The sequence below is a fragment of the Stegodyphus dumicola genome, chromosome 10 (assembly GCF_044657685.1).
Source record: "Stegodyphus dumicola isolate Sdum_Otavi_A_Nest chromosome 10, ASM4465768v1".
Taxonomy (NCBI): Eukaryota; Metazoa; Arthropoda; class Arachnida; order Araneae; family Eresidae; genus Stegodyphus; species Stegodyphus dumicola.
In genome coordinates this window covers 138,617,563-138,638,470 of record NC_140777.1, presented here as the reverse complement: position 1 = coordinate 138,638,470, position 20,908 = coordinate 138,617,563, and the positions used below count along the sequence as shown (strand labels likewise).

At 30.1% G+C, this 20,908-nt stretch overlaps 2 protein-coding genes across 3 annotated transcripts in view; one reads left to right on the top strand and one right to left on the bottom strand.

The window, feature by feature from the left end:
- Nucleotides 1-20,908, bottom strand: part of LOC118189579 (uncharacterized) — a 1,110,938-nt gene that overhangs the window by 865,364 nt on the left and 224,666 nt on the right. The gene's annotated exons all lie outside the window — the stretch shown is intronic.
- The window catches only part of LOC146995115 (uncharacterized), a 62,362-nt gene continuing 42,977 nt past the window's right edge, over nucleotides 1,524-20,908 (top strand). The window contains exons 1-2 of the mRNA XM_085826075.1: nucleotides 1,524-1,859; nucleotides 2,560-3,610. Coding sequence (XP_085682201.1) covers nucleotides 1,704-1,859; nucleotides 2,560-3,610 — 1,207 coding nt within the window. The 5' untranslated portion in view covers nucleotides 1,524-1,703. The remainder of the gene's footprint in view (nucleotides 1,860-2,559; nucleotides 3,611-20,908) is intronic.

Genomic DNA, 20,908 nt, shown 5'->3' with positions numbered 1-20,908 from the left:
CAATTATCACCCCCCTTGGTGTGAGAGATGAGACCCGCCCTCTACTCCTCTCCCCAATCCTTTCTTCAATAAATAAATGACACATCGCTAATACCTCTCAAAAAGGGCATTTTTTATGAGCACTGAATGTATTTAAATCTAACAAAAAATATACGAGTGATATCACTGATTTTGTATATCGTTACACGTCGATGTTCCTTTTTTGGTACACTGAACTTTTAAGCAATCTTGAAATAATTCTTGTTATTATTTTGAATTTTTTTTATTAAATCATTAAACGTACTCCTTGTAAGTTTGAGTAGAAAATTTTGGGGCGAATTTGAATTTTTAGGAATTTTATAGAATTTGTTTTCCTTAAGACTTGCAAAAATTGTAGAAAAAAAGAGATTTTTAGAAATTTTTCTACGCTGAAATATACATATTTGAAAAATAAATTTTATGTCAAAATATCAGTCATACATATTATAATATTCAAGCTGACATATGTGATAGTTTATTTTTTAAAAAGATATGAAACGTGATGCTCCAAAAAAGGAACATCGGTAAAGCATTAAACGCTGTAAGATAACGCAGTAACGCTGTGAAGCAAAATACATTGAAAAATTTACGTGTTGTAACTGTGGTGGTGACCACGCAGCCAACTTTCGTTTTATCTCAAAATCCCAAGTTGTTCGAAGAACCCAAATGTTAAGAAACGAACTGTTAACACTCATTCAGAGCCACAAGGTGGAAATATTTCCCCCGGAACTCAAAGTGACACTCTTAGCTAAAAATATCCTACCGTATCACTTAGTTATGATAGAAAAATTCGAACTGATGTCAGAACAAAAGACCACACACAATTTCCAACGCTCTCTACAGCAGTTAAACTCAGAGCTAGGAGTAAAAGCTCTACGAATCAAAACTCCTCTACCTTTAAGAACTTTTTACAGGTCATTAGTGAAATAAACTAAATCTGTAGTGAGTTTTCCATTTTTGATGTAAATTAAAATAATCATGAATTGGTTGGATGAAATTCATGCTGCGCCTACTCATAGAGACAAAATGTTTGTCTTCTTTAACGTATTAGAAGATATTTTAATGGAAATTTATCTAGTATAAATGGAAACTATATTTTATAATTATTATATTAATTATATTTTTGCATTCCGAGTCTTTTGAACCATCTTTCAACATATACATAATTTAAATTTTGCGCTGAAACTTTTATTACTTTGGGCTATTAGTTTATGATGTTATTTTGTCTTTATTATGTTAAAATTATATATTATTTGCCCTATATTTACGCAACGGCCTGTGCTCGTATTTCCTCATGCTCATCACGTGTCGCCAATTCGATACTTTTACAGTATACATGATTAATTTATGGACTTTTATGAATTTTTCTCAACTTTGATGGACTTTTGCATAAACCTCAGAGCTTTTAATTTTGCATTTATGATTATACTTTCGAAATAATTAATTTTTCGGTGGAGGTAAGGCAACACCTCCTTATAGAAGGAAGCCGGGACACTGAAGCGAGGGGAAGCTCTGACGTCACAGGTAGTCGTCTCTGACTCACCTCGCTCCTTCAAACAAAATCAAAGCCCCGTAGTTGAGCCAAGAGCGACGAACGTGGAGCGGTTATTTGCGTTAGCGACAGAGTTTTTATATTGTCTCGTGCTTTTTTTATATATTGTCTCGTGCTTTTATAATTTCATACGATGCCTCATAAATGTGCTGTAGCCACATGTCGTGGTAATTATAAAAACGGACCAAAAGTGGCTGTATTCAAGTTTCCAAATGAGACTGAACTCCGGATGAAATGGATAAGGAGTCTACGAAGAAAAGATGGCTTTCAACCTACTAAACATACCAGAGTAAGTTCAATTTTACTGCATTTTTTATGTTTTGTATCTTTACATTTTTTTATTACTTTTATTGATAGGTATGTGATGTTTATGCTTACGATATTAGATTTTGATCTGTGGGTAAGAAGTTTTATGTTTGAAAGATTTTAATCTTGCCTGTTTTAATCATTTCAAAAAAATATTTTCCTTCAAAGTTTTATGAATGAAATAAAGTTCCATATAACAGGAATAATTCTAAATTTAGTAGTTACATAAATGCCAATAATTTTTAAATGCTTTCTAGTATACTGTGCAGGCAGATTCTGTAGTTATTCCAAATTTATCATAATTTATATGACAAGGAACTACTAAGTAATCATAATAGGTTTCATTTTAAAATTTTTGTAATGATATATGAAAGTTTGGTATGATGTATTTAAGGTAATTATTTGTATTTGGTAACCAGTGTTTGTTGTAAACAATTATCTCAAATATATAATTTTCTTTAAATGTAAATAAAGCTGTAATCATTATGATGAGCATTCCAGATTTTACAAATTACTTAAATTATACACGTAATTGAAATGATATTACTGGTTTTTTAATTCGTATTTATGTATCAAATTATTTATTTAAATCATAGGGCTTATTGACTTCTGTTACTAAATATTAACATGCATCTAACTTTTGTACTCACAACAAGTTGATTTTTGAATATTTTCTTTTATAGGTATGTGAATTACATTTTCGATCAGATGAAATAATACGAGAAATCGAAATGTATGATGAGAAATCAGCGAAGTTAATTAAAGCCCCAATTTCTAGGCCACGTTTGAAAAAAGGATGCATACCTTCTCAGTTCCCTGATGGCCCATCCTACATGTCATCAAATTCTGTATCGAGAATGTCACCAGAAAAGAAGAAAGCTCGTTTAGAAGAGAAATACCTGGAGAAAGCGATAGAAGAAAGTTTGAAAATGAAAGAACGGTATGATAATGAACGATCATTTGAAAGTTTAATTGAATTCAATAATTGCCTAGAACATCAGATTTTAGAAACATTTTGGACAACTGTACATACTGAAAATTCAACTGTGTTACTTGATATTTTAAGTGACCCAGCTCCAGAAATTCAGAAATCGGTAGTAATAAATGAGGATTTAACAGTATGTGTTTATATTAAAAACATCGCTATAAAATCTATTGGTAAATTTGTTTTCCCTCTAAAAATTAGTAATGTAAATATGTTTCTAGAAGAACTAAAGGAAGTTGAAAGTCTGTCTCATAACTTACAAAATGAAGAATATATTAAGAATTTTTTACAAATTGTGGATGATATGCTTTCAGAATTGAAAAGAGTGTTACCTGAAAAAGAAACTGAACTGAACTTCCTTTCAGAGCAAGTAAATAAACTAAATGTAAAGAAAGAGAAGTATCGATATACTCCAGATTTACTTATTTTTTGCAGTTTGTTAAACTCGATCTCACCGCATGCATACAAGTTTTTACGACATTCAGGTTACATTTCTACTCCCCATCCACGTACTATTCGTAGAATTTGTTCAACGTTTTCTCTTAATCCTATTACTGAGCAATTTAATGATGACTTTTTAGGATATGTTAAACAAAGATGCAAGGATTTAGAAGAAAATGATAAAACTGTAATTATTATGATGGATGAAGTGCATTTAAATTCATCTTTCGATTTTAAAGGAGGAAATTTGTGTGGCATGGCCTACAACTGTGAAAAAGCTGCTACAAGTGCTTATGTTTTTATGATACGTAGCTTATCATCACCTTTCAAGGATGTGGCACATATATTACCAGTTAAATCATTAAATGCTGAGGATCTGTATCAATATCTTAAGAAAATTATAATTGGTTTAGAAAATATAGGTTATAGAATTGTGGCAGTTGTCTCTGACAATAATTCAATAAATAAAAAAGCCATGTCATTATTTTGTATGCCTCCAAAAATTAGTATTGTGTATAAAAACCCTGCAGACTTATCTCGGCCACTATTTTTTGTTATTGACTCAGTGCACATCTTGAAGTGTGTCAGGAACAACTGGATAAATCAAAAAACTTCTGGGCAATGTTTATTTTATCCAAATTTTGAAAATTTTTCCAAGGTCGAAACAGCGGCATTTGCATGCATAAAAAGTCTCCATTCATTAGAGGCAGGCAGAATTGTAAAATATAGTTATGGTTTGACTCTGAAAGCTCTGTATCCAACCAATTTGGAAAGACAAAATGTCAAGCTAGCATTACAAATATTTGACAGTCGTCTTGCAGAGGCAATAATGGTTATTGGTAAAGAAAATAGTATTTTAAATTACGAAACAACAGCTGAATTTATTAAAATTATATCTACATGGTGGTCAATAGTCAATGTCAAAAGTATCTTTAAAGGACACCATAAGATGAATGAGTATCAAAAGCCGTTAACTGTGCAAAATGATGATATTAGATATATTTATTTAAATAAGTTACTTGAGTGGTTAGATCAGTGGAAACTTTTAGGCTGTTCTAGTGGTGGACTAACTAAGGAAACACATTTTGCATTAACACATACTAGCTATTCGTTGCTCGAAATGGCAAGGTATTGCATTGAAGAGCTAAAATTTACTTACTTTTTACCAGGAAAAGTTCAAACAGATCTCCTAGAGAATAGATTCGGAAAATATAGACAGCTGGCTGGTTCACAACATAATATTTCTATAAGGCAAGTATATGAAACTGAAGCAAAATTTGAAGTCTTCTGCCAACTGTTATTAAATCATCAAAGTATGGAGGAATTCCTATTTATCTAAATTGTAAAAACCTGTGTATTGAATCTCTGGAGCAAGAAAATATTGGATGCACTTTCTCAGGAAGAATAACTATTACAAATGAAGATATACAAAATGTTCAAAATGACATACCAATTTTAATGTATATAGCTGGTTACTGTAGTTATAAAGTTGTGAAACTATTAAGCTGTGATATTTGTAAAGGCAATCTAACTATTGATAAAGAATTAATTGTAGAAAATGAAGGACAGTCTTGGATAAAAAGATTTGATAGAGGACTTCTATATCCTCATCCTGATGTACTAAATTCAGTAATATATAATTATGTTGTTATTCAAAAACTTGTATCTGAAGAATTTGAGAATGAATTTTTATTTTCTGCAAATCAGAGGGATATAGCATGTAACTTAACTCTAGACATACTGATAGAAAATGACATTTTTTTAAATCTAGATGATTGCCCTAAAGCTCATGAGTCACAGAAAGTGTTAAAGCAGATTCTTTGGTCATCAACGAACACATTTTTAAATAATTATTGCAAATTAAAGAATGATACACTAAACCAGAAAAGCATTGCAAAAGAGCGCAAATTGAAAACTTTAAAGCATAAATAAAAATATAATGGGTGTTTAGCAATTAAACATTTATAAAATGTAGGTTTTAATTCAAATGATGCTGTATTTCATAGACTAGTAAGTTTAGTAACTTTAATGCATGTAACAAGACGCAAAAAATTAATTGCAAAGCCTAGTGATGTTAGTTCAGATTTATTTCTGTTGAAAAAATATTTTCACATCTAACAGTTACTGTTACACATTATTGTGAATTCCTTATTATTTTTTTTCTACTCATGTATGCTGTCTGTTTAACCTTGAGTTCACTTGAAAAGTAATAGTAACGAAAAATTCATTTCTATGCATCTATGTAAATAAATGTCTGGGTTGTATTTTAAGTGGTCCTTATTATTAATGTGGATATCAAATTAGTGTTAACATATGGTAAGATTCTTTATCATTATAATTGACTTGAAATATTGAAAAATTCATTTCCTTGCCCTTAATTTGTTGTGTAAAAAAGTGTCTGCGTTATGTTTTTATGTGGCCACTACTTTTATCATTTGGGTATAATTTTGGTGTTAACATGATAAAATACTTTATCAAAGTAACAGTTATATGTTTCAAAATGCTTACAAAATGTTATGTATATAATAACTGCCACTGTTATACTGGTAATGGGTCATTATACTTTTGTTGATATGGACAGATATTGACTGTTTTACATTCAGATGACTTGACATATTGAAGAAGGCATGTCCTTTTTTTAATTTCTCATCGCGTAAAAAAGTGTCTCGGTTTGTGTTTTAGTGCGGCCACTACTTTTATCATTTGGATATAAGTTTGGTGTTAACATATGGTAAAATGCTTTCTCCTGATAAAAGTGATATGTTTCAGCATGGGTACAAAATGATATGTATATAATAACTGCCACTGTTATACTGGTAATGGGTCATTATACTTTTGTTGATATGGACAGATACTGACTGTTTAACATTCAGATGACTTGAAATATTGAAGAAGGCATTTCCTTGCCTTTAAATTGTCATTGCGTAAAAAGGTGTCTCGGTTTGTGTTTTAGCGCAGCCACTACTTTTATCATTTGGGTATAAGTTTGGTGTTGACATATGGTAAAATGCTTTCTCCTGATAAAAGTTATGTTTCAGCATGCTTACCGAATGATATGTATATAATAACTGCCACTGTTATACTGGTAATGGGTCATTATAATTTTGTTGATATGAACATATACTGACTGTTTTATATTTAGATGACTTGAAATATTGAAGAAGGCATGTCCTTTTTTTAATTTGTCATCGCGTAAAAAAGTATCTCGGCTTGTGTTTTAGTGCGGCCACTACTTTTATCATTTGGGTATAAGTTTGGTGTTGACATATGGTAAAATGCTTTCTCCTGATAAAAGTGATGTTTCAGCATGCTTACCGAATGATATGTATATAATAACTGCCACTGTTATACTGGTAATGGGTCATTATAATTTTGTTGATATGAACATATACTGACTGTTTTATATTTAGATGACTTGAAATATTGAAGAAGGCATGTCCTTTTTACTTCCTTGTACGAAGAAAAAAGGAAGTATTGTAATCGCGAAAAGTTTCAGGCAGCATATTTCACCGAAAATATCCATTTTGACCGCTATCGAATGCAATTTAACGATGTTTTTGCACCATATCTGTACGTAAGGACAGAATAAAATACTCTTTTCCTTCAAAAAAATTATAAAACTGCTTAAAAAAACTTAAACTAAAATTAATTCTGAAGAGAATTTTTCGTGGCTTCTGTACGAACGTATGTACGTACGTTCGTGTGTACGTACATATCTCACATTACTCAAAAACGAGTAGCCTCAGAACGTTGAAATTTTGTATATAGGACTGCTATAACATGTATATGTGCACCTCGTATTTTGGTTGCAATCGGCCACACCAAACGTATATAAATATATTTATATATATATCCATTCTATGACTTGAAATATTGAAGAAGGAATTTCCTTGCCTTTAATTTGTCATCGCATAAAAATGTGTCTGGGTTATGTTTTATTAAGTGGCCACTACTCTTATCATTTTGATATAATTTTTGTGTTAACATATGGTAAAATGTTTTATCGAGGTAACAGTTATATGTTTCCAGCATGATTAGAAAATTGTATGTTTATAATAGCTGCTGCTATTATACTGGGAATGAGTCATTATAATTTTGTTCATATGGACATGCACTGACTGTTTTATATTCAGAGCACTTGAAAGATGATAATATTGAAAAATTCATTTTCGTTCTGTTGAGTGTTTGCTGCATAAAATGGTATCTGGGTTGTATTTAAATGGCTACCACTTAATGTTTAGTAAGTGGTTATCATTTGGTGTTAACATACTGTAAAATGCTTTCTCATGATAAAAGTTGTGTTTCAGCATGCTTACAAGATGACAAGTTTATGGTAACTGCTGCTTTTATACTGAGAATGGGTCATTATAATTTATATTTTTTATATGGGCATGTACTGACTGTTTTACACTTAAAAATATTGAAAAATTCATTTCCTTGTCTTTAATTTGTTGTTGTGTAAAAAAGGGTCTATGTTGTGTCTTTAAGTGGCCATTACTTATATCATTTGAGTATAATTTTCATGTTACCATATGATAAATTACTTTATCAAGATAACAGTTATGTGTTTCAGCATGGCGACAAAATAACAGGTTTGTAATAACTCCTACTATTATTCTGGGAATTGGCTGAATAAAGGGTGTCTCTGATTAGGAGCACTCATTTCACAAACCTGTGATTTTCATGTGCATTTTGAAATTACCGGTGTCCCATAATTAAGACTGGTGGCTTTCTGGACAAATCATTTTGATATATTCTTTGCTTAAATTAAACAAGCCTGATAGCGAGTAACTTAGAAGATCACGGTTTTAGCTTGGAAAAATTACAACAAAATTGTGTTGCATGTAGTGACCAGATACTTTCAAATTGGATACTGGTGCATAGGTAAAACATTTTTATTATTTTCTATATTTGAAACATTAACTGATAATCACTTCCTTTACACAACATCAATAAATGTTTTTACATATACTGGTGATGCTGACATCCATTTGCTGTTGAATGTATCTTTATATGCTTCATAAATAATAATAGCCATCGTATAAAATTTAATATCATTTGTGCACCTGAAGTGTTTTAAATGGTAATGGACGGTCTTCTCAAGTGTTTGCCCGATATTTATCCATATTATGGCAGTATCGTAATACATTTTGAAACTATTAATTGGCTGTTGTAAAAAGTTAATAACGGTGTTTGTAATTGCCAGACAAAATGGGTTGAAATTTAACGAATAGAAACTTGAACTTGCAGTATCAAAATTTAAATATTAAGGTCACATAGTCTCATCTTATTGTTTCTGATGAGACCCAATTAATATAGAAGCAGTTTTGAAATTTTCACACCTGTTAATAAATAAGAATTGATGAGATTTCTTAGTATGGCAATATGCTTAATGAGATTTCTGCTTCAATTTTTACAAGAAAGTTTGAATAATTTATTGATAAAAAGAGATCAGCTGGTTTTAACTTATTTGTATGTTATAACTTAGGTGTTGTGTTGTTATGCTGACTGCTTGCATAAAATTGTAAATAAAATTTTTTTATTTTTCACTTGTGAATCTTTATTTTCATGTTCAGCTATATAACTAACACAATACAGTTAAGTACATATACAACTAATATTATTGGTTCTACAGATTTAAGCAATAATTTTAAATTGCACATTGAATTATTTGCTAAGCAAACCTCTGATATACTAATTTATTTGAAACTTGCAAGACACATAGCATATTATAGACAAAATTTAGTGCATTTTTATACCATTTTCTTTTAAAGACAAATTACTGATTGGAAGAAAAATGAAATGATAAGTAATAGTTTGTATGCAGATAATTTGGGTTTTTTTCATAAATATTAGAAAAATATAAAGCAATATTAAATTATGAGGGAAGAGTCAGAAATTCCTTTTTTGAGTTAGTATGGCTGATTTTTAACTTTTTAAATGCTGCTGTGAAACCTACAAGGAAGTATAATTCATTAAAGTCAAGAAATAAGAAACAAAAAATTCTTAAATTTATGTCAAATTTTATTCTGTTAAATTTTGAAGTAATTAAATTATTCATTATATATAATTGAATCTCTGAATAAAATCCCACCCAAGTATCTATATCAAGTAGTGAAATCAACGTTAAGTACGGCACTAGCGCGCAGCCTGTTTTGTTTCGTTGCTCTTTCGGGGTTTCGACAGTAGTATAAAAATACGGGTTCTGCTGCACGGGGTGTGGGGTGTGGGCGTGGTCAATGACGTCACACAGAGGGCGGGGCCAAAGGCAACGTCATCACACTAGTAGATGTGGTTTCGAGTGGAGTTGAGGTGTTCGTAGACTGCTGATTGAGTTGTAGACCTCCTGCTTTTCATTTAATGTTAGTTTTTTTATATTGGCAACGGGAAATATTTTCTGCATCTTAATTTTGATGATATAGCGATGCTGCCCTCTCTTGACGAAAAAGTGAATTATATGTTTTAGAAATATATTTTTTAAGTCTAGTGTTAAAATGATTCAATGCGCGACTCTGAAAACAATGTAAAAGAAACAAATATAAAAAAAAGACTTTCCTTTAATGATAGTTCATCATGTTATGAAAATGTAACTACAAGATAATTTTTTTTTATTACTCAATTTTATTCTGATACTTTTATCCTTTCTAGTTTTTCATGAAACTTTAACTTATTTCTCAGGTTTTCTGTTTCATAATAACATATTCATTTACTGTCATATTTTTTTAATACTTAACGTTTCTAATTTATTTGTAATATTTTATTTTAATTTCCACATACTATTTTTTTTTCATACCTTTCATAAATTTCAGAATACCCTGATTTTTAACTTATACGTTATATTTCACAAACGTTCCCGCACGTGCTGTTTATTCGTTACATTACTTAATTTTAGATGCAATTTCACACTTTTTTTAACGTTATAATGTTCAATATATTCTGAATTTTAACTTCATTTACTTTTTTTAAACCATTCTAGTATTCTATACACACTTTAACTTAGCGATATGAAATTGTATTATTTTTCGTGATCTTAGTTCTTTTACTAAATTTTCTACAGAATTTCTAATTTCTTTCACGTGTTTAACAATATCTTCCTTACATTACCGAATATTAAAAAAAAAAAAAAAAAAAAAAAAAAAAAAAAACTTAAGTCTATAACTGTTAATTGCTTTTCTTACGTTCATGTTTTCCCTTCTGTGTTTATATTTCTTAATTCTAACTTAACTTATTTATTATAATGTTTTTATTTCTGTCTCATCACTCGTAATTCCAACATTTTATCCCTTTTTATTCATTTTAACGATATGGATTGTTTTCATTTACTCCATATTCAAATATTTCCTTACAATTTTTATAATACTTGTTTTATTCCTCGATCATAATAGATCATCTACAGGTTTTACTCAGAAATTTCTATTCACAACTTTACAGTTTAATACCATTTATATCTAAATGTATTTCTTTCTCATATAGTTTTATGGTCTTCAAAGTTTCTAACATCATGTTTAGTTTTAAATCCCGATTACCTTTAAGTGTGTTGATAATTTTCATTTCTAATTTTACAACCACGTTCAGTGTTTCATCCACACATACCAAAATATTTCTTACATTTTCTGATATTTAGTCTATGTCATATTTCAGTACTTAAAATGAATTTACACTGCTCACACTATTATTTTTTCATGTTTTAGAGACACTAACTCTACTAATTTTACTATTTTTCCTGCACTAATTGCATCTATGTCAGCACTCATGATAAACTAGCAATTGTTTTGCATCACATGCATAAAGAAATTCTTAAAACCAACTTTTTCAATATCGTACTCCAATTACTGTTTTCCAGATGGGAATTACTAGTATTCTTTGGTTTTACTCTGTTACATCTTTTTAAATTTTAACATCTTACTTTTAATTCTAACATACATCTTTTGAACAGTTTTTTCTTTTAATGATAGCCTTACCTTATTTGTTCAAATTATTTCTTTCATTCACCTTCTTTACTACCTTTCAGTACCTTCATAATTCACTATGCAAACGCAATGTCTTTCACTGACATTCTGTTTAATAATACCACAAGTTTCCTTAATTGACAAAAAGCGAATTATTTCTCATTTCAAAATAGAACTACTATATTTTTGCACAAACATTACCTTTATCCATTCAAGCCACCTCTTAACCTGTAACTGACGTAACGATAGGAAAGGAGATTCTTATCATATGCTCTTTCGACATTTGAGGTTTCTAGAACTTCTTTGACAAGTATATCAATACCATCAGAAAATATACTTAACACTTTTACCCAGTTTAAAGGCAACATACTGTTATGAGAATGGTTTTAGTTAAATTTATAACACAAATAAACGCATTTTGTGCTAAATAGGCATAAACATTTAGATTCATAATATTTCTTTTTAATCCGATGTAAGACTTGAATTTCATTCATGATACGGATTGTCTCTTGATTTTCTTTTTGTTTACCTTACACTAATAGAAAATTTTTATTTTACAAGTTCAGCTTTTAACGAAATAGAAATAAAAACTACGATACACCTGATGTTTTTAAGAAAAGGAACTTTGATATATTTCTGGAAATGTAAATTTTAGAGTTTTTTTCTTTCAATTAATGTTGATTTTCATTACTTTACTAATTTCAATAATTCTCTTATTAGCTAATATGAATGAAAGAAGATTGTCAAAAATGTGACACAGTATAATTCTTACGAACAGACGTACCTTTACCAGCATACAGATATTACCGATTGAAATGAAGAAAGATACAGATATTTTACTCCAATCTACATTAAATTAAAAAAATATTTAAACTTTCATACGTTCCAAAGAATAAACTAAAACTCAATAGATATTGTCATGTTTGTATATATGAGATAAAAGTTTTATGAATGGTATTTAAAGTAATGCTTAGAACTTCATAAAAGCGAACATTCACTATGTTAATACACATATCATCTGTTATTTACATAATTCAATGTAATATTAATCATTACATGTACTATATGCATATATATTTAAAGTTTAATTGTCTTACAATTGAATAATTAACTATTGAGAGAAAGAGGTTTATATCTTACACTATTTAATTCACATGGAACAAATTTTTCCATCAACCACATTGAACCGCGTTTATTAAATTCACCAAAGCTCTTTTATTTCTGCATTTTCACACTCACGACACATTTTAAATGTAACTATTGATTACCATTTCAAACACCGATATCATAACTCAGTGTAAAACTACATCATAACTCATTTTTTCCCTACTAACTACAATTTTATATATTCAAGAAGTACATCTAAGACATGATCATTTTCTATGTTCTAGCAAATCGATTCAATTGCGAACATACTATTAAGACTTGCGATTTTAGAAGACTTGCATGTATTAACGATGTCAACGTTTCTTCGTTTTTATAAGATTCACATCAAATCATGTCGCATTCGAATGTGGTGTAAGAGATCACTTTTTCTTTTAAACACTTGTAAACAATGGATGCAATTTATAAGAAGAGAAGTATCATGCTGTTTCAAAACATCATCATCAACATATTTCTGTTTCTTTTGACACCGGCAACATTTAAAAAAAAACGTTTCCTGAGATATTCTTCAAATTCTGTTTTACTTGAAAAAATGTCCGAACATTCAATACGATGTAAAGATTCATATTGTTTTAAATTCTTATGCTCACTAAATATTTTTTATCATGATTTACTCTTAAAAGTAACTTTATTAGTTTTCATATCCTTTTTACATGAAAAGAACTTGTGATTATTCACTACAAAATTCTAAGACGAGAATCTTCGCGACTTTTCAAACTATAAACTTAAATTTCTTAGGACATACACTACATCTGATGTTTCTTTCATGAGATTTCAAATATCTCTTCAGATTACTCGTATTCAAGAAACCTCGCAAATATATCACATAAGTTCAGCGAATAATCGCTTCATAAACTCTTAAATTTTCAACACGAGTGAATCACTTGAAGCATATACTGCACTGTAAACATACAATACTTAAAAAAATTGTTATAAAAAATAAAAATACATTCATTTCACCAAGAAGCTTTTCTATTTAAATACATTTATTTATTTCCAAAGAACAAGTTTCTGTATTATACATTAAATATACTTAGAATTTTCTTTCATTAGTTAATATCAAATTAACAACAATATCCATTTACTGATATTTAATATACATGTTTGCTTTAAAATTAAAACTAAAATTTCAATATATTTCTATTAAAAAAAACATAAGGAAATAAAAATACTCATAACATCAACCAAAGACAGAAATTTAAATAGAATAGCTGTACTTATATTGGTGCATTTTTATAATCTTCATAACATTTCGATTCAAAAAACCTATTACAAAATAAATGAAACATTTTTTTCTGCCTTAAAGAATCTCTTATATTTTTAAAATTAATACATAAAAATATATCTTCACCAATATATTTAATTCTATCCTCAACACTTATTATAATGCAACCATGTCTTGTTTGTGAAGGATGATTTACAATGCAACCTTCGCATTTATATAGCTTTTTTATCACTGAATTTAATTCAGTTTTGATAGAGTTTATGAGTTCTTTAAAAAGTTCATCATCATCACTTACCATATCCGAACAATTGTTTTTACATTTGATTTGCAACGGTAAAATAATTTCAAAAATACTTTTGTATAAAGTATTAGATACATCAGGAATAATTTCTTTCAATTTTTTTAAAATATTACAGTTTACTTTTAGGTATGTAGGTTTTAGTTTAAAAGAATTTTCATCTTGTTTAAAAACTTGTTGAAAAATACACTCACCTTCTTTGTTGAAAACTACCAACTCATTATTGCAAATGATGCTGGCACTCGTATAGACAAGATTAAATTCATATATTTTTGAGGAAAATTCTTGCCATGTTGCAGGAGTTATAACAACACCGCGTGTAGTAGGGTATAATATTTTATTTTGTTCCACACATTCACGTAGATGAATGTTCATTCTGTTTTCAAACTGATTTATGGACACAAAATATCCCCAACCAAGAGTCCACTGTGCAATCAACTTCGAACTTTCTTTTTTCTGTTCTCGATTATTCGGCATGAAGATATTTTCTGGAACAGACTTCATATAGTGGGCAAACCAGTCATCCTCTGGAAGTTCATCCTCATTATCTTCCAAGCGTCGTTTTTTAATTTTCGAAATTTTTATGTTTCGGAATGTGATACTAATTCTAGGATCTTTAACGTCAGGTTGAGAGGGTATTCCGTGCATCCAAAATTGATTCGTTGGGGTTTCATTACAAGGAGAGTTCCATGAGTTAAGTCCACGCTTCGAGATGTGAAATTTCGCCTGGTAAATACCATTTGACGTTTTGCACCTAAACTGATGATAGGTATATCACTTTCAGGTTCGAGACAAGTTTCATTGTCTTTATGCGTTGAAATTTTCGCCACTCCGACAGGATAATAGTTCAATAAAGCAAAATTATATTTTTTGCCAGTTATCGTTTCAACATAATCTTTTACATCTAGAAGAGTTTGAGTCCATGGTTCTGCACAAATGCTCGTTCCAGAGAATTCGTAACTAAGTCCTTCATCACCAAAACCGAGTACTTTTCTTCGTGGAACATACTGAGTCCCATTAATTTCAAAACTAATATTTTTAAAATCATAATTTGATAGTTCATCTAGCAAAATATCAGCTTCATTTCGTGAATAAAATTCTTCGTATAATTCCACATTTAACTCTGTATCACATATATTCCTCATATTCGCTTTTGAATCTAACGACAATTCTGAAAGATATAGAAATACGTAGCATTCTTAAATAGCAAAAATTATCTAAAACATACATTAACGAAATGATTTCATCAACACTTATCGTAATACATTCTTGTCATGTCTTGTTTGTGAAGCCAGTCTTTCCGGCGTCATATGTGTAAAAATAATCATGATAGGATAGTGGGAAAGAGTTATAGTGTCCTAATGTTGTTATTCTGAACCTCGATATTACATATATGCATAAAGAGAATCTTAAAAGCATCATCCACTTATCATGATAGAGTAATGGAAAATTTCTAAAACTCTGATAATCATACGCGAAAGAATGTATTATCTTAAGGTTGTTGTTGCTATTCCAAATTTGACAGTACATACAGAAGTGAAGGAAGATCCTTGATAAGCGCTGTAGACTTCACGTTATCATGATAACGTGCAGCGCTTATCAAAGGTCTTCCTTCACTTCTGTATGTATTGTCCAACTGTCCAGCCGGAAAGACTGGCTTCACAAACAAGACATGACAAGAATGTATTACGATAAGTGTTGATGAAATCATTTCGTTAATGTATGTTTTAGATAATTTTTGCTATTTAAGAATGCTACGTATTTCTATATCTTTCAGAATTGTCGTTAGATTCAAAAGCGAATATGAGGAATATATGTGATACAGAGTTAAATGTGGAATTATACGAAGAATTTTATTCACGAAATGAAGCTGATATTTTGCTAGATGAACTATCAAATTATGATTTTAAAAATATTAGTTTTGAAATTAATGGGACTCAGTATGTTCCACGAAGAAAAGTACTCGGTTTTGGTGATGAAGGACTTAGTTACGAATTCTCTGGAACGAGCATTTGTGCAGAACCATGGACTCAAACTCTTCTAGATGTAAAAGATTATGTTGAAACGATAACTGGCAAAAAATATAATTTTGCTTTATTGAACTATTATCCTGTCGGAGTGGCGAAAATTTCAACGCATAAAGACAATGAAACTTGTCTCGAACCTGAAAGTGATATACCTATCATCAGTTTAGGTGCAAAACGTCAAATGGTATTTACCAGGCGAAATTTCACATCTCGAAGCGTGGACTTAACTCATGGAACTCTCCTTGTAATGAAACCCCCAACGAATCAATTTTGGATGCAATTTAAACACTAGTTTCTCGGGATTTTTAAAATACTGTACAGTAAAAATTATCCAAGAAATGTTTAAGCATATCCAAACAAGAAAATTTCCAGCAATATTGTAATTAGCGCGCGATGTAGTTAAAACTCGAATTTTATCGTCTGATGACAACGGTTATACTGCAACACTTTGGGAAGGGAAAGAAATAAAAATTATAGTGAAAATTTCGTATAATTTTAGGTAAGTGAGTATAAGATATAAACGTTAGTAAAGTACATCATTTATTTATTTGAAAAAACAAATAATTCTCAAGATCAGTTTAAAGGTAATAAATATCAAATGAAATTATCTGCTTAAAATTCGCCCAAAATATTTTTAAATGTATGTTTTAGAATGGAATATTCGAGCTGCATTGATAAAAGCAACACCAAGAATTCTAATTTAAGATTGTAATGTAACTATGCAGAAGAGAAAAAAATAATATTTGGTTATTCTTCAGCAATATTAGTAAATTTTCAGTTTTAGTTAACAATTAGATAATTAGTTACTTTGTATTTAAAAGAATGTTAGGCTGTTATGGCGGAAACGTTTGATTTTATGGAACTTTTAACCCCAAGAATAATTTTGAGAAGAAAAAAATAAACCATTTTTCACTTCCTTGTAACGAAGTAAAAGAAATATGGTAATCGCGAAAAATTCCGGATATCATATTTCAGCGGAAATATCCATTTTGATCGCTTTCGAATCCATTTAAACATTTTTTTGCGTAACGCTGGTACATACGGATAGAATAAAGGCTTCCTTTTCCCCCAATGGATTGAAAAATGGTTTTCAAAATGCTTTCAGAAGACATTTTTATGTTACATCTGTGTGTACTTACGGATGTGCGTATAACTCGCCTAACTCAAAAACAAGTAGACTCAGAACATTGAAATTTTGTATATGAGATTGCTGTAACAAGTAGTTGTGCACCTCCCATTTTGTTTGCAATTGGCCTTACCAAAAACCTATCCTTCTACAATTGAAATTTTGTTATTCATGATTTAATTCCAGTCCCCGTTAAGCATTTTTAACAATTTACAGTCAAGTTACTTCATAACATCTTTAAAAATAGAACTTTCTAAGTATGGATTAACTCTTTTAAGATAATTCTACTATAATTAAACTTAGGAGATAATATAATCAATATTATTTAGTAAATAAATTATTATTAACTTACTTTTACTTTAGCAATTGCGCAAGTAGTAGAATAACTTGTTTTCGCACTAAATGAATTTAAGATCATACAACATATATATATATATATATATACCCGCTTTGTTATCCATCTCGGTGAGCTCAGTGTTTTTATTCTTTGGTAAATTGTGCATTTTTTGCTTTAAAGGGATTGAATTATGTTATTCGTATGTTCCGTTTAAAGTTTTTATGCCTTCAGTTAATCTTCGTGCAATAGTTGTAGAATTATCAACAATGTAAAAGTTGTTTAAGTACCACTAAACCTAACGGAACCGCTTTTTGTTTACATTTGAAAACTCTTAGTAGAAAAACTAATTCAGCTTCTGCACATTCAGTGTCTTTTTTTGCAAAATGGTACCAAAAGTAAACTTTCAGTTTTGTCATCGAAAAATCTGTCTTCTTGTTCGCTGGCCGAATTATTTTTACGTAAAAACTGTAATTTGAATTCTAAAAATTATTTTATTTAACAGTTTTAACTATATTTTGTGTTTTATGTTTTCTGCATTATACAATTTTTAATAAAGTTGCTTTGAGTTTTATGCGTTTTTTGGCATTGCCGCAAAGTGAGAACTGAATTAATTGAATCTATAATAATGAAATTTAAGGAAATAAATTTAAATGAAGTGTAGGAAAAAGTGCTTTAATAGGTCGTATAAGAAAGACATGCGGTGTCCAAATCAGATATTTTTATACTAACCCCGAAAGTTGTTAAGTTTGATTGCGCTCAAATAACGTATGAAATTTAGTGCTGAAGTACTATCTATGATTGAAATTTAAAATTTCATGCATTATATAATTCTCTCAACTGTACTTTATCCAAAGAAAATATAAAAGAAAGATGCATGTATGCTTAACTTTAACTACTAAAATTTAATAATTGTTTTATTGACATTAAATATTATAAGTAAAAGGCCAAATATTAATACTGTTTTTATAATAGCAGAATCAAAACTTTATACCTTTGTAGAGACATTAGGGTTTTTTTAAAAGGAGACAAGATGAAAAATTAGCAACTCCTTCGCGGGGAATCGAACCGCGGACCTCTTAATTACGCGCTGAGCGTGCAGACCAGTACACCACGAAGGCAGAAATACCTTATACCTTAAAGGCTTTATTGATTAGACTACTAGAGAAATCTGACAAATTTATCAACAGGCTATTTGAGGTGAATTTGGTTCGAAATTGAATAAAATTTCAGGTTCTTAGCTTCTAAAAGAAATCTGTATGTTCTAAAACATATTGGAAAAATAAAATATCTTTATTATCTAATGTGGCAGCTTAGTAAATTTACTGCTTAATCATACGAAGTGCAATAGAAGGGGCACAAGATTAAACTTTATTCACAATAGAAGATAAGAACGACACAACAAGATCACATAAGGATAAGAATAACATAATATAATTGTGTCATCTTTTCAGGTAAAATGAGTGTGAGTCATTTCTCTTTATATACTAGAACATAATTAATGAAAACTGTCATATACAAACGTTATCTGATAACCTTTGAAGTCGAGTTGAGTCAGCTCATTAGACAAAATAGTCCACTCATTGTTTCTCCTCAGATAGATGGGATTTACTGCGTTAAAAATGTCACTCAAATCCGATATCTGAATGTCAAGTGGAGATATCTACTGTCTCCAAAAAATTTTTTAAATAATGATGTTATCGATATTATCAAAATAGCTTTCCATGAGTCATCAGTTTTATATTTGACAAGGAATTAATTAGCGGAAAGAGCTGAAAAAGCAAGTTAGCATTTAAACTGGATTATTATGGACGTACTGTTTCAAAAAACTGATTCAATATTCCAATAAATAAAATTCTAACTATTTTTAATGAAAGAAGCCAGAATCATGTAACAGTGACAATTTTAAAGAAAGAAACTTGCCACTTATAAATGCAGTATAAAAAAGATTAGGAATAGGTTTATTCACATTATGCCTAAGCACTCGAGGTATGTTTGCCTAAGGGGATTGGAACGGAAACCTGATTGTCCTTCACATAACACATGAGGAAAGTCACATAACACATGAGGACATGAGTTTAAGTTACCATTAAAGCAGTCTGTTTGCCAAGATTAGTAGCAGGAATAAAATCTATTGTATTTATAAGAATGAACCAAAAAAAAAAAAAAAAAAAAAAAAAAACAATTTTTATGGATATTTTCTTGAAACAGGAAAAGTGCCATAAATCTGGAGCACTTGAAAGTATCTTTTCCGAAAAGTAATAAGTATTTCCTATTGTACACATTGAATTCACATGTGAATTCCTTACAGCGATTCCCTCAGCTAGTATTGTGGTTAGCAATGCTAACCGCCGTATCGATAAGCTCAGGTTCGAATCCTGGAAAAGTCATGGATGTGTGTAGTGTCTGTGGAGCAAGAGGGCACTCAAAATACAGGAGAATTTCTTTAACTAAACTATTAATGATCAAATTTCTTGCGTAAAACTCGAAATTAACACTTAGAAGAAGTAAATTCTTCACTAACTTAAAAAGACAGGAAAATAAATTCTTCACTTCATCTCTTAATTCTAATCTTATTCTTCTTGTATAGATTGTAGTATACCAAACTGTTTGGATTCGTACCAGCAGCTTAAATTATTATTTATTTTCACATTTTTTCTTAAAATAATTGCTACTCAAATCTTTAGCAGCTTTAGTCTAAATTATTTTGCATTTACCCCACCCCTAATTCCCTCGGCAGGCCTTCTAAATTTGTATGGATCTGAAAAGAGCTTAGCCCCTCCCCCCTAGCACATTCTAGATCACACTTCATCCAATAGGACTCCTCCTCGGCGCCTTAATTGGGGGTGTTTTCCCTCAAAATTAGGGGAAAGTTTAAGAGTTGGCTAGGTTCACTAATACCTCAATTACTGTGGTTCAACTCACAACAGGAGGTGCTGGCTTTGCCTGGACCTGTACTTAAAGCATGTGGAAGGCACCAATGTTCTAAATCTTTGTATAAGTGCGAAAAAACACGAACAACGAAACACTGTTCAAGGTACTCGGCGAGTCCGTTGTGGGACCACGAAGTGTGTTGCGGTCTAAATAGTTTGTGAATTGGACTAAACATTGAGTGCTCTATGTACTTCAACCTGACCTGAACTATACATAAAGCGTTGATTTAGACACATATTAATTTTTCTTGAAGTTTAATATTGTAAGTTCAAGCCATTGTTATCAAGCTTAATTCAGGAAAGTACAGTAATAGCAGTAGATTCAAGACATCTAATTCTTAAAACATAACTTATTTAAAAATGCCCTCATTTTTAATTAATGTTAGTTTAAAATTCTAGCATTAGATTCTAATGTAAGATTTTAGTTCCTAGTGCACATAGTAAACTTAGTTCATGATGGTAAAAAAATCCAGTAGAATTTTCTTTTCTTAACTGTTTCAATCAATCTGCAATCGCACTGTCTAAGATTTACATAACTGAAACTTTATAT